We start from the raw sequence: 16143 nt of genomic DNA, 5'->3' as shown, positions 1-16143 counted from the left end.
TGCCCACAGCAGAGGTTCTTCAGCCCTCTGAGCATCTTTGTGGCCTCCTCTGGACCCTCTCCAGCAGCTCCAGGTCCTTCTTGTGCTGTGTTCCCCAGAGCTGGAGGCAGTGCTGCAGGTGAGAGCTGAGCAGGGTAGAGCAGAGAGGCAGAATCCCCTCCCTGTGCTGCTGCTCTGCCTGCTCTGGTTGCAGCCAGCACACAGCTGGCTCTGGGCTGCCAGGGACCAGTGCTGGCTGCTGGGCACTTTGGCACCAACTGGCACCCCCAGGGCCTTCTCCTGCAGCCTGCTCTGGAGCCACTGCTCACCCAGCCTGGGTTTGTGCTTGGCATTGCCCTGACCCAGCTGCAGGAGCTTGCATTTGGCCTTGTTATCCTTCCTGAAGCTGTCCTGGGCTCACCTCTGCAGCCTGTCCAGGTCCCCCTGGCTGGATGCCCTCCCTCCATACTACTTTGGTTGTAAGCAGAGACCTTTCTTAGCTCAAAAGTGTAGGAAGAAGGAGGAGAAGCCTCCCTGGTGTAGGAAAGGCTGACCATGTCACACGGCCAGAGGGGAGAGGAGGCGCTGCAGAGTGCAGAGATGCCAGGCTGGGGCTCCAATGGAAGTGGCATTTCAACCCAGAGCAGAACTGCCCTCAGAACTCTGAGGCCAACTGCTCCCTGCACTGCCCAAATACACTGCATGGAGTCCTCCAGCAGACCAAACACTGGAGTGCTCAAAATAAGGATGTAAGTGTTTACACGTAGCTTATTTGGATCACTCAGCACTTGTGCTTCTCATCCAGCCCTGACTGATCTCAGCAGCATTTGTTTACATGGCAGGGAGTCCAAAAGGGCCTCTGCTCCTCACACTTCATGGCTTCTAGAAGGATGCTCTCAAGTTTGGCTTCCCAGATTAGGTCTCTCCTGGGCTCTGCATCTTAACTGCCAGAATCCATCAGTGTCTTTGGCCACAGTTGTAGAAGCAGTTTGAGAGCCCATCTGAAGGCTTCCTCTATGCATAACAAACCCTCCTTAGGAAAAACAGGCAATGCCATTTTAGGACTTCCACAACCTGCAGCCACAGAAGGGCTGTGTGGAAAAAGCTACCATTTATGTTGTCTAAGCACCAGCCTTTGGTTTCTGCAGTCACAGCACACTGAAAACGATCCAAACTCTGAGCAGAGCAGCTGAGTGACAACATCCAGCAGTGCAGAACCACTCTGGCCCTATTAAATGTTTGCACTGTTGACACCCTTAACACCCTGGGCTCAGACCTTCATTTGCAGTGAAAATCAGGTTCAGATTTGCACAGATTCCAAATCTGTGTCTTGTAACCAGGGGTTCTGCTTGCACTGTGCTCACCACAGGTTCACAGACTGCCTCAGGTTGGAAGGGACCCTCCAAGAGCATCTTATCCAAACCCCCTGCAGGCAGCAGGGACACTTCCAGCCAGAGCAGGCTGCCCAGGGACACATCAAATATGACCTTGAATGTGTCCAGGAACAGAGCCCTGGGCATCCTGTGCCAGTGTCTCACCATCCTCACTGTGCACAACTTCCTCGTGGTGCCCAACCTGACTCTGCCCTGCTCCAGAGGCAATGGCCTCTTGTCCTGTCCCCACAGGCCCTTCTCCAGCCTGCCTGCAGGCCTCCTGCAGATACTGAACTGCAGCTCTAAGGGCTCCCTGGAGCCTTCTCCAGGCTCAGCAGCCCCAACTGTCCCAGCCTGTCCCCACAGCAGAGGTTCTCCAGCCCTCTGAGCATCTTTGTGGCCTCCTCTGGACCCTCTCCAGCAGCTCCATGCCCAGAGCCCCGGTGGGCTCTCCCCAGAGCAGAGTGGTAGAATCTGCTCCCTCAACCTGCTGAGCACACTGCTGCCGAGCAGCAGCTCCTTACAGATGCCAGAGCATTACTGTAAGTGTCTAGCACTGAAAACACTGGTGAGGGAGCAGAGCCTGCAGCTGCCAGCTGCCTCTGCACAGAGCTCTGCACAAACACTGCTCCCAGGGCTGAGGCAGTTCAGTTCTGCCCTACAATATACCGAGGGAAAGCTCTCCTGGTAGTGCTTTTTCTAAGAAAGGAAAACGGATCTGAAAAGGCAAAAGCAGTTGGATCCATGACTAAAAAGCTCATTCTCAGACCTGACCATGAGCTACAACTCTCATTACTTCTGCAGTCTGGGGGACAGGTTCCCTTGTGGGGCAGTCCTGAGGGGCCAAGGAGGCCAGGAAGGCTGAGATCTGGTGAGAGGGGATTGTGCCCCTTGGCTCTGCTCTGCTGAGACCTCACCTCCAGTACTGCCTCCAGCTCTGATGTCCCCAGAGTAAGAAGGACACAGAGCTGCTGGAGTGAGTCCAGAGGAGGCCACAAAGATGATCCAAGGGCTGAAGCAGCTCTGCTGTGAGGACAGGCTGAAGGCAGAAGAGAAGGCTCTGGGGGCACCTTGAGGAGCTGCCATCCAACACCTGAAGGGGTCCCACAGGAAGGCTGCAGTGACTTCTCACAAGGGTGAAAGCCTGGCACAGGCTGCCCAGGGAGGTGGTTGAATCCCCATCCCTGGAGGAGGTTCAGAGGCAGGGCTGTAGTGCTGAGGGACCTGATTTAGGCACAGCCCTGGCTGGTTAGGGAAAGGTTGGATTTGATCCCAAGAGTCTTTTCCAAGGGGCATGACTCCAGGGAGTGTGGCTCTAGGGACCACACACTCTGCCCTCACCAAGTGCCCCAGCTGGAGTATTTGCTCCTAGCTGCAGGCAGGAATGCTTTGTGGGTGTCACCTCACTTCTTCAGCACAGGAGGAAAGAGCAAAACCCTTCTCTCCCATCTCCAGCCTGTCTACTTGAGCTGCTGGTGTGAAGAGCACCAAGCAAGGCAGCCAGCTCTTCCCTGAGGAGTGATGCAAGCCTGCAGCACTCCGTGCCTGGGGTGACCTTCAGCACTGCTCATTGTGCTTCCTGCCAGGCTGCTTTCCTAGGAGAAAAGCCCCACAGCCCTTTGTTCATCTATTAAGCCACAAGGACTGTTGCTCCTCTTGAGCAGGGGGAAAAGCCAACCAACCAAAGGCAGCACTGGCCAAAAGACAGCCCAGGGAGGCAGAGCAGATGATCCTCCCTTTGGCTTCACATTCCCAGGGACTGGTTTCGTTCAGCTCCTGCAAACAATTCCCAGGCTCACTTGCATCATCCGGTTTGACAGTTATCACTTACCTCAGCCACTGACACACTCTGGGTTGCAATGGCAACATGATGTAAGCACCCCAAAAAAAGGGGCTCCAGAACAGCTCCCAGCCCCAAGTTTGACAACAGCTCCCAAACTTTACCCACACCGAGCCTGCTGTGCTGTTCAGCAGTTCAGGGCAGGGCAGGGCCCTCTGTGCTCAGCGCTGCTGAGGCCACTTCCAGGGCTGGGTTCAGCCCTGGGCACCTCACTACAAAAGGGACACTGAGGGGCTGCAGAGAAGGGCAACTAAGCTGGTGAAGGGCCTAGAGAATGAATCTGATGAAGAGGAGCTGAGGCAAGTAGGACTGTTTGAGGAAGAGGAGGCCAAGGGGAGACCTCATCACCCTCTACAACTCCCTGAAAGAACAACAGAGAGAGGTTGGTGCTAGTCTCCTAGTGACAGAAGCAAGAGGATGGCCTCAAGCTGCACCAGGTGGGGGTTAGGTAGGACATCAGGAAAATGTCTTCACTGACAGAGTGGTCAGGGACTGGCACAGGCTGCCCAAGGAGGTGATGGAGTCCCCATCCCTGGAGGTGTTCAAGAAACCTGTGGCCATGGCACCAGGGGAGAGGGTTTGGTGGCCAGGGTGGGGTTGGGTGAGTGGCTGGACTCAGCTGGTCTCAGAGGGCTTTCCCAACCCAACAGTGCTGTCATTCTACCCTGGCCTCTCAAGATCTGCTTTAGTGGAGAACCTGGCAGGGCAGGGTTAATGTGTGGCCCTGATGATTCCAGCCTGAAGGACTCCAGGACCCCAGCCCACAAGGAAGCTGCATTCATCTCACCCCCCGCTCAGGATTCCAAGCTTTAGGCAGGAAGGGACTAAGCCTTACCTCTGGTTTACTGAGGCTGGATGACACCAGAGAACCCGACCCCACATCCAGATCCCACTGCTTCCTGCCGCTGTTCTCGGGGTCCAGGGCAGCAATGCGTCCGTCCAGGGTGCTGATAACCACCAGAGACCTGCAGGGTGCAGACACAGCTGTCAGAGCGGCAGCCACAGCGCCTCTGCCTGCTGCCTGCCAGCCAGACTGCGTGGAGGCAAGCTCCAGCTCTCCAGGGAAGTCTCCCACACTGCCAACCAGCAGCTGCGCTCAGCACCTCCCTCTAGGCTGCCACGAGAGAGCAGGAGAGCTGCAGCCTCCGGCTGGATGTCACCAACTCATGCCCAGGCTGTGAGCCAGGCTGGGCTTCCGAAAGGGCCAGTGACTTTTTGCTCCCAGGTGCAAGAGTCAGCACTGCAGCCTTGCCTGACATCACCTTCTGAGGTATTTACACTCACAGCAGCTCCGACTTGTCCCCAGGCCCTCCACACTCCTCTTTAGCACATCCCTCCAAAATGCCCTCACCCTCAGACACCTCCTTCATGGAGTGCTGGTGGGCAGCAAGTGCTGCCTGGGGCAGCAATGTGCCCCTGGGGCCAAGAGCAGCCTGGGGCCAGCAAGAGGAGTGTGGCCAGCAGGGCCAGGGAGGGTCTCCTGCCCCTCTGCCCTGCCCTGCTGAGGCCACAGCTGCAGTGCTGTGTCCAGTTTGGGGCTCCCCAGTTCAGGAGAGACACAGACCTGCTGGGGAGAGTCCAGCAGAGAGCTGGGAGGATGCTGAAGGGCCTGGGACAGCTCTGCCGTGGAGAGAGGCTGAGAGCCCTGGGGCTGGTTAGTGTGGGGAGGAGAAGGCTGAGAGGGCTCTGAGCAATGTCTGTCAGTAGCTGAGGGGTGGGTGCCAGGGGAAGGTGCCAGGCTCGGTTTGGTGGTGCCCAGTGACAGCACAGGGCACAAGAGGCACAAGCTGGAGCCCAGGAGGTTGCAGCTCAGCATGAGGAGAAACTTGTTTGGTGTGAGGGTGCTGGAGCCTGGAGCAGGCTGCCCAGAGAGGCTGTGGAGCCTCCTGCTCTGGAGCCTTTCCAAGCCCCCCTGGCTGTGCTCCTGTGTGCCCTGCCCTGGGTGCCCCTGCTCTGGCAGGGCTTGGGCTATCTCCTGAGGTGCCTTCCAACCCCTTCCATTCTGTGATTCCATGAGCCCAGCAAATCAGTACCTAAGAAATACTAAGCTCCAGCTAAGTTTTCAGTACCTCTGCAGGAACTACTGAAGTGCAGGAGGTCTGCCAAAGTTTCAAACAAACCAAGTCTCACCTCAGGCCCAGGCAGGGCACCAGAACCAACCTCTAACCTCTGCAGGGGACAAAGCAAAGTTCCTGACACAGCTTAACCTGCAAGTACCTTCTCTGGCTGGAGAGCCATGGTAAGGGCAGGCTAGCAGATCTCTGCTCTGCCTGAAGCTCACCCATTTCAGCCTTGCTCCTCACCCAGCAGCACAGCCAGGAGCAGCATTGCTCACTGGGCTGCAGCTCAGGCTTTAAAGAAAACACAAACAAGGCATAACCCTCCCAACAAACCAGAACAACCCCGAGACAAAACACTGTCAAGGCAGCTCTGGAGGGCCTTTTTTATCCCTTTGCAGGCTGTTTCCCTCTGCCCTGACAAAGCTGGGCTGGCTTGCAGCAGGCTCACCACTCTTCAAGGCAGCTTGATCACTTCGCAGGCAGCTTGCACTGAGCGAGCTGCAGGCACTGACCCAGAAGGACCCTTCCAGACACTGCTCTGAATGAGAATGAAGAACTGTGCAAACAAACAAGCTCTGCGTGGGCAGCAGTGTGCCCTCTGGCCAGGAGGGCCAAAGGCTGCATAAGAAAGAGGGGCAGGTTCTCCCTCCCCTCTGCTCTGCCCTAGAGAGACCTCACCTGGAATACTGCATCCAGCTCTGGGCTCCCCGGTTTGGGAGGGACAGGGATCTGCTGGAGAGAGTCCAGGGGAGGGCTACAAGGATGCTGAAGGGGCTGCAGCACTGCCTGAGGAGGAGGCTGAGTGACCTGGGGCTGCTTGGTCTGATCTGAGAAGAATCTGATCAATGTCTGCAAATAGCTGAGGGCTGGAGGTCAGGAAGGAAGGGACAGGGACAGCCTCTGCTCACTTCTGCCCTGGCACAGGACAAGGGCAAGGGATGGAAGCTGCAGCACAGGAAGTTCCACCTCAACATGAGGAAGAACTTCTTGACTGTGAGGGTCCCAGAGCCCTGGCACAGGCTGCCCAGAGAGGCTGTGGAGTCTCCTCTGGAGCCTTTCCAGCCCTCTCTGGATGTGTTCCTGTGCCACCTGTGCTGGATTCTCTGCTTCTGCTCTGGCAGAGTTTGACAGAAAGATCTTCAGAGGTCCTTCCAACCCTGACATCCTGTGAGCCTGTGGAACCTGCTGGGGAGACGAACTGGTTTTGGGTGGCAGTGCACAGACAGGCTTTGGGTGTGACTTGGTTATGCCAAACAGGAGGGGACACTGTGGAGAACTGAAGACAAAGATGCTAAGTTGTCCAGAAGTGCCAGTGCAGGGAGCTGGGGGATCTCAGAAAGGGCAGGATGGGAGCTGTCATTTGGCTTCAGAGAGGAGAAAAGTGAAGCCATTACCGTAACAGACATGCCCAGAGACAGAGGCTTACATCCTACAACAGAGGCCATGGAAAACACTGCAGTTAAACACAGAAAAGTGACCCAACACTTGGGGAGAACCTCACCTGTCATAAAAAAGCTTGAGGAGGACAGACTGAGAGTGGAGATGAGGAAGAAACTCTTTAGAGTGTTGGTGGTGAGACATTGGCACAGGTTGCCCAGGGAGGCTGTGTTCAGCCTGGGAAAGTGAGGGCTCCAGGGAGACCTCAGAGCAGCCTTCCAGTACCTGAAGGGGCTACAGCAGAGCTGGGAAGGACTTCTGACAAGGGCTGGGAGGGACAGGAGGAGGGACAATGGCTTTGAGCTGGGAGAGTGGAGATTGGGACTGGAGACGAGAGAGAAATTCTTAGCAGTGAGGGTGGTGAGACACTGGCACAGGCTACACAGGGAGGTGTTCAAGGCCAGGTTGGAAGAGGTCTTGAGCAAGCAGTGCTGGTGGGAGGTGTCCCTGAGCATGGCAGGGGGTTGGAGGTGGCTGATGTTGCAGGTCCCTTCCAACCCAAACCATTCCATCAACCTGTGATTGTCAGCAAGCAGAAAATTCCAGCTCTGTAAGCTGCAGAAAAACAAAGGTGGCAGCTCTGCTGCTGAGGTGCCCAAGAGCCTCTTCCTGCTGCAGCTCAAGGAAACTGTTAGGAAAGTACCAACTGTGCAAATATTTGAGCAGCAGCCTCCATCAGCTCTTACATGCTGAGCACACACAATTACTGCAACGGCACAGGAAGCAAGCGCAGGTTGATGATAAACCAGGCTGCAGGAGACTGCTCTCAAGCACTGTAAACAGCTCACACACTAAGCTGGGTGGCACTGCTGGTCTGCTTGTGGGTAGAGAGGCTCTGCAGAGACCTGGGTAAGCTGGATCAACGGGCCAAGGTCAGGGGGATGAGGTTCAACAAGGCCAAGTGCTGAGTCCTGCAGCACAACAGCCCCAGGAAGGCTCCAGGCTTGGGGCAGAGCAGCTGGAAACTGCCCAGAGAAGAACCTGGGGGTGCTGAGTGACAGCTGCTGAAGATGACCCAGAGTGGGCCCAGGTGGGCAAGAAGGGCACCAGCAGCCTGGCCTGGAGCAGCAGTGGTGTGGCCAGTAGCAGCAGGGCAGGGACTGTCCCCTTGGAATCAGCACTGGTGAGCCTGCAGCTTGAGTGCTGGATTCTGTTTGGGTCCCTCACCCCAGAAGGACATTGAGGGGCTGGAGCAAGTCCAGAGAAGGGCACCAAAGCTGGGGGAGGGTCTGGAGAACAGGGCTGGGGAGGGGCAGCTGAGGGAGCTGGGGGGGGTTAGAGTGGAGAAGTTTCTGCTCACGGTAACTAAGTCAGAGTGGTCCTTCAGCCTGACCGCCCCAAACACTGCTGTGCTTCAAGGGGAAGAGGGGCAGGGGAGAGCTGGGGAGGGGCACAGGGCAGCAGAGAGCCAGGAGTGGAAGGAAGAATGAAAGCCCTTGGCTTGGTTTGCCAAGCAGAACAGAAGGGACTTGGTTACCCTTCGTAAACACAGGAACGGGAGAACACTGAGGAGAGAGGAGTCAGTGGGGCACTATTAGCAGAAGGCTGATGGGCACCCTAAGAAATTGTCACTTAAGGGACTCAGAGTGACATGAGGCACAAGGGGAAGGCTTCTGGACTTTGTTAGAGCAAAGTAAAACCCTCCAGAAACCAAAGGCTGCAGAGTGCAGTTCCCTGGCAGCTGGGGAGCAGTGTCCATGGCCTGACTGCCAGCAGCTGGTGCCTCACGGGTGCACACTGAGGCCACACCACCCATCCTGGGGCAGTTTCGGGCCACTCACTGCAGGGAGAACATTGAGGGGCTAGAGTGTGTCCAGAGAAGTGCAGCAAAGCTGGGGAAGGGTCTGCAGAAGAGGGCTGGGGAGGGGCAGCTGAGGGAGCTGGGGGTGTGCAGTGTGGAGAAGAGGAGGCTGAGGCAGAGCTCACTGCTGTCTGCAGCTCCCTGAGAGGAGGCTGCAGGCAGGTGGGGGTTGGGCTCTGCTGCCTGGTCTCAGGTGATAGGAGGAGAGGAAATGGCCTGAAACTGTGCCAGGGGAGGGTTAGGTTGGAGAGGAGGAAAATGTCTTTGGTGCAGGAGTGGTCAGGGATTGGCAGAGGCTGCCCAGGGAGGTGCTGGACTGCCCATGGCTGGAGGGGTTCTGGAATCGCGTGGCTGTGGCACCTGGGGCCGTGGTGGGGTCAGGCTGAAGGCTGGACTGGATGAGCTTCCCGACACAGAACCAGTTCTGAGGTTCTCTGAGGCTCTGGACACACAGGAAAGAACCTGCCAGCTTCATGCTAAAACCACTTCTCTGAAGCACTGCATTAAAGTATTATCCCAGGTGGGTCTGGTGATGAAGCTGAGAGATGGGTGAGGAGGAAAGGCAGCAATGAGGATGAGGATGATGAGGAGAGGCAGCATCCAGGCTGGGAGAGAGGGATTGTGGCAGAGAATGCTGCGGAAAACAACCCCCCCAAGCTGCCCGTGGACACTGCCCTTGTCTGCTCCCGCCTGGCTTCTCCTCCAGCAACACATCTTTGATGCCTTTGTGCACCTCACTTCCATCTATTATCTCTCCCCAAGAGATGCAAACCTCAGCCCTCCCCAAGAGCCTCAGCACTGCCAGCCAAGGCAGCAGCTTTGGCAGCTGTGCCTGTGGCCACCCAAAAGGTGGTGTGCCCAGACTGGGGGTTCAGGTGAACGCTTGGGAAGGAGGAGGAGCACCGCTCCAGAGGGAAGCTCCCTCCCGCAGCACTCGCCTGGAGGAGCTGGTTTGACCAAGCCCTCCTGCATCACCCCAGGGCAGTGGCAGCCTCTTATCAATCCACCAGCTCTGGCACAGACTTTGCTTCCCAAATTCCACCTGCTGAGCAAACATTTCCATGACACACAGGAACAGGACCAGCTCAGCCACACCTGAATCACACAGAATGGCTTGGGCTGGAAAAGCTCTTTGAGACAACCCTGTCCAAGCAGCAACCCAACCCCACCACAGCCACCAAACCACGGCCCCAGGTGCCAAGGCCACATGGTTCTGGAACACCTCCAGGGATGGGGACTCCATCACCTCCCTGGGCAGCCTCTGCCAATCCCTGACCACTCCTGCACCAAAGACATTTTTCCCAATCTCCAACCTTCCCCTGGCACAATTTCAGGACATCTCCTCTTGTCCTATGACCTGGTAGTATGGAGAAGAGACCAACCCCAGCTCACTGAAGCCTCCTTTCAGGGAGCTGTAGAGAGCCAGAGGGTGCAACCATGCATCTGCCTCCAGAACTGGGACTGGCTGCAAGAAAATCAGGAGCTGCTCTCTGCTTTTCGTAAGAAGTGATCAATTTTATGCTCAGAGGCCTGGCAGCTCTGCCAGGCGAGGAAGGGCTGAGAGAGCTGAGGCTGTTCAGCCTGGAGAAGGCTCAGGGCAGACCTTATCACCATGGACCAGGACACCAAGGGTGGCTACCAGGAGGATGGAGGCTCCCTTGGTACAAGGAGTGCCATGGGAAAGACAAGGGCTGATGGGGGCAAGTGACTGCTGGGGACATTCCCCCTGCACTCCAGAAGGAAATGTCCCCCCCTGAGCACAGTCAGACTCTGGAATCAGCTCCCAGGGGAAGCAGTGCAGTGCCCTGCATGGGGCAGTTTGCAGCCTCAGCCTGCCAGGCTGCTGGGCCAGCTCATTCCAGCTGCACTGCCACCGAGAAGGGCTGCAGCAGGGGACCCTTGGCAGCCTGGCACTCCGGGGGTCTGAACCCAACAGTTGTGTTTCTGTGCTATCTTCATCTGGCTCTACAAAAACCGGCCTCTGTGTCAGAAAAACAACCTGCAGAAGCTCTTTACTCTTGTAATAAAACCCTTTGTTTCTTACTCTGTTTTAATGCAAATTGAACTCTCGATGAGGTTTCGGATTTCTCCCAACCTGCAGCGAGTTGGATTCCTCTCACCCTCTATTAATCAGTGTAAATGCTGCCATTTGTCCAAGGGTGCCAGCGCCAAACTCTCTCCTTATCACACTTTCCCCTTCAAATCTCTCTGTGAGATTCTCTGCTTGCACCTTTGCCTGCTGAGAGCGTGAGGTGGTGACAAGAGCTTCCCAGCTTTCTGACCAGGCACTAGACTGCCAAATAAAACACTGGCACAGCTACCTCAAGGAACCAGTTCTGGAGCTCAAACTGTTTCGAAGCAGGCAGCTTGCTCTGTGCCCGCCCTGCGCTGGCACAGGTGCCCTGGCGCGGATGCTGCCCGCTTCTCGCAGCACGGCGGCAGGGGGGAGAGCTTTCAGCTGCCCCTGAGGCTGTGCCTGCAGCTCCAGCACACCTCACTGCAGCAGCACCTTCTGCCTGCAGCTTTGGGGCTCCCAGCTGAGAACTCGCAAGGAGCAGGAATCTCTGTGCTCACTTCCACTTTGGGTAGCACGAATAGATTCACAGATGGGGTTGGAAGGGACCCTAAAGATCATCCAGCTCCAAGCCCCTGCCATGCCCGGGGACACCTCCCTAGTGCCCAGGCTGCTCAAGGCCTCACCCAGCCTGGCCTCAAACACCTCCAGGAAGGGGGCAGCCACAGCCTCCCTGGGCAGCCTGTGCCAGTGGCTCACCAACCTCACTGCCAGGAATTTCTCTCTCATCTCCAGTCCCAATCTCCCCTCTCCCAGCTCAAAGCCATTGTCCCTCCTCCTGTCACTCCCAGCCCTTGTCAGAAGTCCCTCCCCAGTTCTGCTGGAGCCCCTTCAGGTACTGGAAGGCTGCTCTGAGGTCTCCCTGGAGGTCTCAGTCTGCCCTCATCTCCAGCCTAACCTGTCTGACCAACTCTGCTGTTCTCAGCAAAACAATTCCTTAACAGAGGCTCCACCAACACCTCCTCTTGGGAATGGCAAAGCTTCAAGACTGCCTTGACCAAAGAAGTCATCTTTCAGCAACAGCCAAGTGCTCCAAGAGCACTACCAAAGCAGACTTGGATTCTGCCTATCACCCTACCTGAAGCACAAACCATTACCAACTACTTCAAGTTGAAGGTCAAAAGTCACAACAGTCATGCCAAGGAAGCAAGGAGAAGAGACAAAGAGCACCCAGGCTGCAGGCTCCTGCAGTGGCAGGACTGGTGCTGAGAGGAAATTAGGGACTCCAGCAGAGGGTGAATCCCACCACAGCTACTACAGGAGGGAAAACACCCAACACAAACCCCGAGTGGTAAAGCAGTCGCCACAGGCCTGGACCAGAACAGACCCAAGCAAATACCCTCCCCAGAAGGTATCCCTCCAAACTAGGCAGCTACTCAAGCCCCAGCAGCCAGCCAGCAGTGACATGCTGAAGACACTCACACGCTTCACCTGGCCTCCAGCTGCTGCTCCAGAACACATGAATCAAGTGACGGAGGGAAGAAAATGCCTCTGTGGCCTCACAGGTGGCCAGCAGGAGGACTAAAGCAAGGGGCCAGGACAAGATGGCACACACTGAGGTATCAGTAATGACAGCAGCCAGCAGAGACAACAGCAGCACTACACAGTCAGACCTTACTGGCACCTTGGCAATGAGAAGACATCTGGACACACTTCCCCTGCCCCAGCCACCACAGCTCAAGGAGAAAGGTTTGCTTCACCAACACCTCCTGCAGCCTCCACAGCCACTGACCAAAGGCCAGCCCTGGCCCTTCACACCCTTGGGTGCATTCCCACTCCTTGAGACCCAGGGGCCTGGTCACACCTCTGCTCTACTTCAGAGGGTAGCAGCTCCACCCAAGAGCAGAAGAAAGGGTTGGACAGGACCTTCAACATTATCCAGTTCCAGCCCCCTGCCACAGGCAGGGACACCTCCCACCAGCACAGGCTGCTCAAGCCCTCACTCAACCTGGCCTTGAACAGCTCCAAGGAGGGAGCATCCACAGCCTCCCTGGGCAACCTGTGCCAGTGTCTCACCATCCTCATTCAAAGAATTTTTTCCTTGTCTCCAGCCTCAATCTCTACTCCTCAAGCTTCAATCCATTGTCCCTCCTCCTGTCTCTCCCAGCCCTTGTCAAAAGTCCCTCCCCAGCTCTCCTGGAGCCCCTTCAGGTACTGGATGTACACAGGACAGAGGAGGAGCACTTCTCGAGCTCCCCTCCACCCTGCCACTAAGCAATCCCTTTGTACATGTTCAGATCAGCTGTCTTCTTTCAGGAGAACAAAGCAGCACTGAGCATCGCTGTGGTGCAACCTTTACCTCTGCTCTGCTGGCAGCTTAAAAAGCCTCACAACCTTAAAACCCTGGGAAGCCATTGGGCCACTGCAGACACAGCTGTCGGGCAAGCTCCAACTCCCACAGCAGTGCCAGCTGCAGAGCCTGCCCGAGTGCAGGTACAGAGCAGCAGGGCTCACTGACCCTCACGTTTCCTTCTGGGAACGCAAAGAAGCCTCAGAAGAGAGCTGATCACCTTCCCTTGCCTGCAGCAAGAGCAGCTGGGGCCGGGGTTTTGTTCGGGCTGTGCTGACCTGCTACACTACTCAGATATTTTATTGCTGAAGAACAATTAGCTGACAAATTCACATGGCAAAGGAAAAAAAAGGCAGAAATGAGGCAAATACTATGGCCAGGCAGATGTTCTATTTTTATTTGATGACAGCAAATCTATTCCTATGCACTAACCAATTAGAGAACAGCTACATTTAATCTCAGCCTTGAATTGCTCTATTGAACAGCCTCAGTGTGTTTGACTTCGCTCCTGCTAGTCAAACAGAAGGTTCACTTTAAAAGATATAGCCAGGGCCAAACGAGAGTCCCATTAGAACCTGAACCCAGCAGAATTACAATAAGCCAGTCCGGATCCCGAGGGCATGGCACACAAAAGAACCATCCTGCTGCCGAGAGGTGAAGAGATTCTCCCCATGGCAAGCAGGACGTCGAGTTCTCAGCTGGTTTCTTGCTCAGCTACCCTGAGCTTTGGGCTTTTCACTTTTAGAATGGGTTCTCAGACACAGCAGGCGTTTGTCACAGATCGGCAGGGGTCAGAAGGGACCTCCAAAGCTCACCCAGTCCAGCGCCCCTGCCAGAGCAGGATCTCCTGTACCAGCTCACAGAGGAACATGCCCAGGCAGGCTTTGAGTATCTCCAGAGAGGGAGACTCCACAACGCCCCTGGGCAGCCTGCTCCACGGTTCTGTCACCCTCACAGCGAAAAAGATTGTCCTCATGTTTCCAAGCAACTTCCCACGCTTCAGCTTCCACGCTCCTTTCTTTAACCTTTGCCTGCGGCTCCTCACCTCATCTGCCGCAGCCAATTCGGAAGCAGAGCGCAAACAACTCAGTAACACTTCTGCGCTTGAGTCACTCGGGGAACTCTTCCTTTTGCCAGAGCTTTTTGTTCTGTGAGACTCCTGAGTGTTTTGTTTCCTCCCGCCAGCTCCTGAAACCTGCCCGGCAATTCGTCTCGCACGTTTGGCTTCCCCTCGGGCACACAGCAGAGCCTGCTTTTAAGCCAGCTCAGCAGAGGGAAGGCAGACAGCGCTGCGCTGAACCACTGCGGAGTGCCGCCGGCGGGCAGAGCCGAGCCTACAGGAGCACTGCTTTGGGGTCTCCCTCCTGCTGGCACAGCACTGCCACTCAGGAACCAGCCAGGGGAGGGCCTGCGACTGGGTGCTGCCAGGGTGAGCAGAGTGGCCGAGGTCTGTCACCCGGTGCGACAGCTGGCGGCTTATTCGTCTAGGAACTAAAGCGCTCTGCTTGCTAACAGCCGCGGAAAGCACAAGCACCGCGATGACGGCGAGGCCCCTTCCTTCCTGCCACAGCCTTTCCCTCGCCCCTCGCTCCGTGCCTGCAGCTCCCTCAGGGGACCGCTTTGCCTCTCCTCCCACCTTCAGACACTGTCCTGCGTAGCCCCACAGCTCAAGCCCAGGCTGCAGCTTGCAGCGCCCTTGGCTCTCCGCGCAGCCCTTCCCAGCGCAGCCCTCCGCACACCGACACCCCACAGCGCAACTCTGCCGACTTTCGCCTCCGCTCCCCACCCTGCCAAGAGCCCCTCCAGCGAACCCCACCACCGCACGGCCTCTTCCCCACACACGACCCCCAAAACCGAGCAGCTCCCTTGCCATCGCCCCTTAGGCAGCACCCAGCTGCTCTCTCCAGCACACAGCCCTCCCGGCCCCAGCACCGCCGCACACTGACACCAGCCGCTGCTCCCTTCTCTCACGGGGCACTGCCCCCCGTCCCGTGCACCGATCGATGCCAAGCACCCCCTAACGGGGCGCTGACTCCTCCCCAGCATCTCCACGCACTGACCCCTCGCCTAAAAGGCCGACTCCTGCCCGCAGCAGCGGCGAGCACTGGCCCTCACCCAAGCAGCTGACCCCCCACTCCCTCGTCCCCTCGCAGCCCCAGGTACGCCCTCCCCGGCCCACCTGCCGCCGGTCCGGGCCTCTCCGCTCTCCTCAGCCTCCTGGTCGCCAGGCGCCGCCGAGGTCACACCGGCCTCATCATCCTCCACCGTCACGTCAGCGGAACCGGCCGGCAAAACAGCAGGAGCGGCGGCCGCCCCCAACCCGAAAGCGGCCTCCACAGCCGCGGCATCGCCCGTTGGCGGCTCCGGGCCGCCCGCCGCCACGCCAAACAGCACCAGCAAGGTGAAGGCGGCCAAAGCGCTGCGGCACCGCAGCCCCCGCATGGAGGGGCCCCGCCTCGCCCGCCGCCGCACAGCCGTTAGGACATGAACACGGCCGCCGCCAGCGCCGCCGCCGCCGCAGAATGGGCGCCCGCGCTGCTCCCGCCCCGCCCGCCACGTACCGGCACCCCCGCCAGCCGCCCCCGGCGCCGCCGCCCGCCCTTCCGCGGCGGGGACGCAGCCCATTGGACGGAAGCCACGCCGCTCCGCCTGGCGCTTCCTCTGGATTGGCGCGGCTGGCGGGGAGGGCGGGGAGAAGCGGTGTTTGTCAACAGAGGCGCCGGGCCAATTGGAGTCACGCCGCTGCCTCCCCGCCCTCCGCCGCCGCTCCGGCCAATCGGGAGTGCATGATTCACCGACCTGCTCCGGGATTGGGCAGGCCGCGGCACCAGGCGCGCCGCTGAGTGGTGCCCGGCGGCGCGGTCCCGCCCCCTGGCGGCCGGCCCTCGGCCTCGCTGCGGACGTGGCTGCTCCTGCGCCCTGCGGGGCGGGGCCGGCGGCGCGCACCACCCGCGGCCGGGGCGGAGCGGGGACCCCTCCGAAACGAATGCACTCGTCGGGCGGGAACGGCGGAGGGAGTGAGGGGCGGCAGCCGCGGGGGTCGGCTCGCTGAGCTGCCGTAGCGGCCGTCGCTTTCCCGGGGCTGGCGGTCCGCGCTGCCTCCGGTGCCTCTAATCCTTGCCTACGGGAGCTCATTCCCCAGGCAGGGGCTCCGGCGGGCGAGCTTGGCTGGTCGGTGGATGTGTGTCCCCACGGCAGCTCCAGCGGCTAGGCCGAGCCTTGCAGCAGCCTGGCTTTGTGCTTGGCATTGCCCTGACTCAGGCGCAGGAGCTTGCAGTTGGCCTTGTTG

At 58.1% G+C, this 16143-nt stretch overlaps 1 protein-coding gene across 1 annotated transcript in view; it reads right to left on the bottom strand.

The window, feature by feature from the left end:
- The window catches only part of EIF2AK3 (eukaryotic translation initiation factor 2 alpha kinase 3), a 66634-nt gene extending 51245 nt beyond the window's left edge, over positions 1-15389 (bottom strand). Inside the window, exons 1-2 of the mRNA XM_064151683.1 lie at positions 15034-15389; positions 4028-4157 (exon numbers count right to left, since the gene is read on the bottom strand). Coding sequence (XP_064007753.1) covers positions 4028-4157; positions 15034-15296 — 393 coding nt within the window. The 5' untranslated portion in view covers positions 15297-15389. The remainder of the gene's footprint in view (positions 1-4027; positions 4158-15033) is intronic.
- Between the last annotated feature and the right edge of the window lie 754 nt (positions 15390-16143).

The sequence above is a fragment of the Pogoniulus pusillus genome, chromosome 11 (assembly GCF_015220805.1).
Source record: "Pogoniulus pusillus isolate bPogPus1 chromosome 11, bPogPus1.pri, whole genome shotgun sequence".
Lineage (NCBI taxonomy): Eukaryota > Metazoa > Chordata > Aves > Piciformes > Lybiidae > Pogoniulus > Pogoniulus pusillus.
Note: the sequence above shows the minus strand (reverse complement) of the source record. Positions and strands in the feature narration are given on the sequence as shown.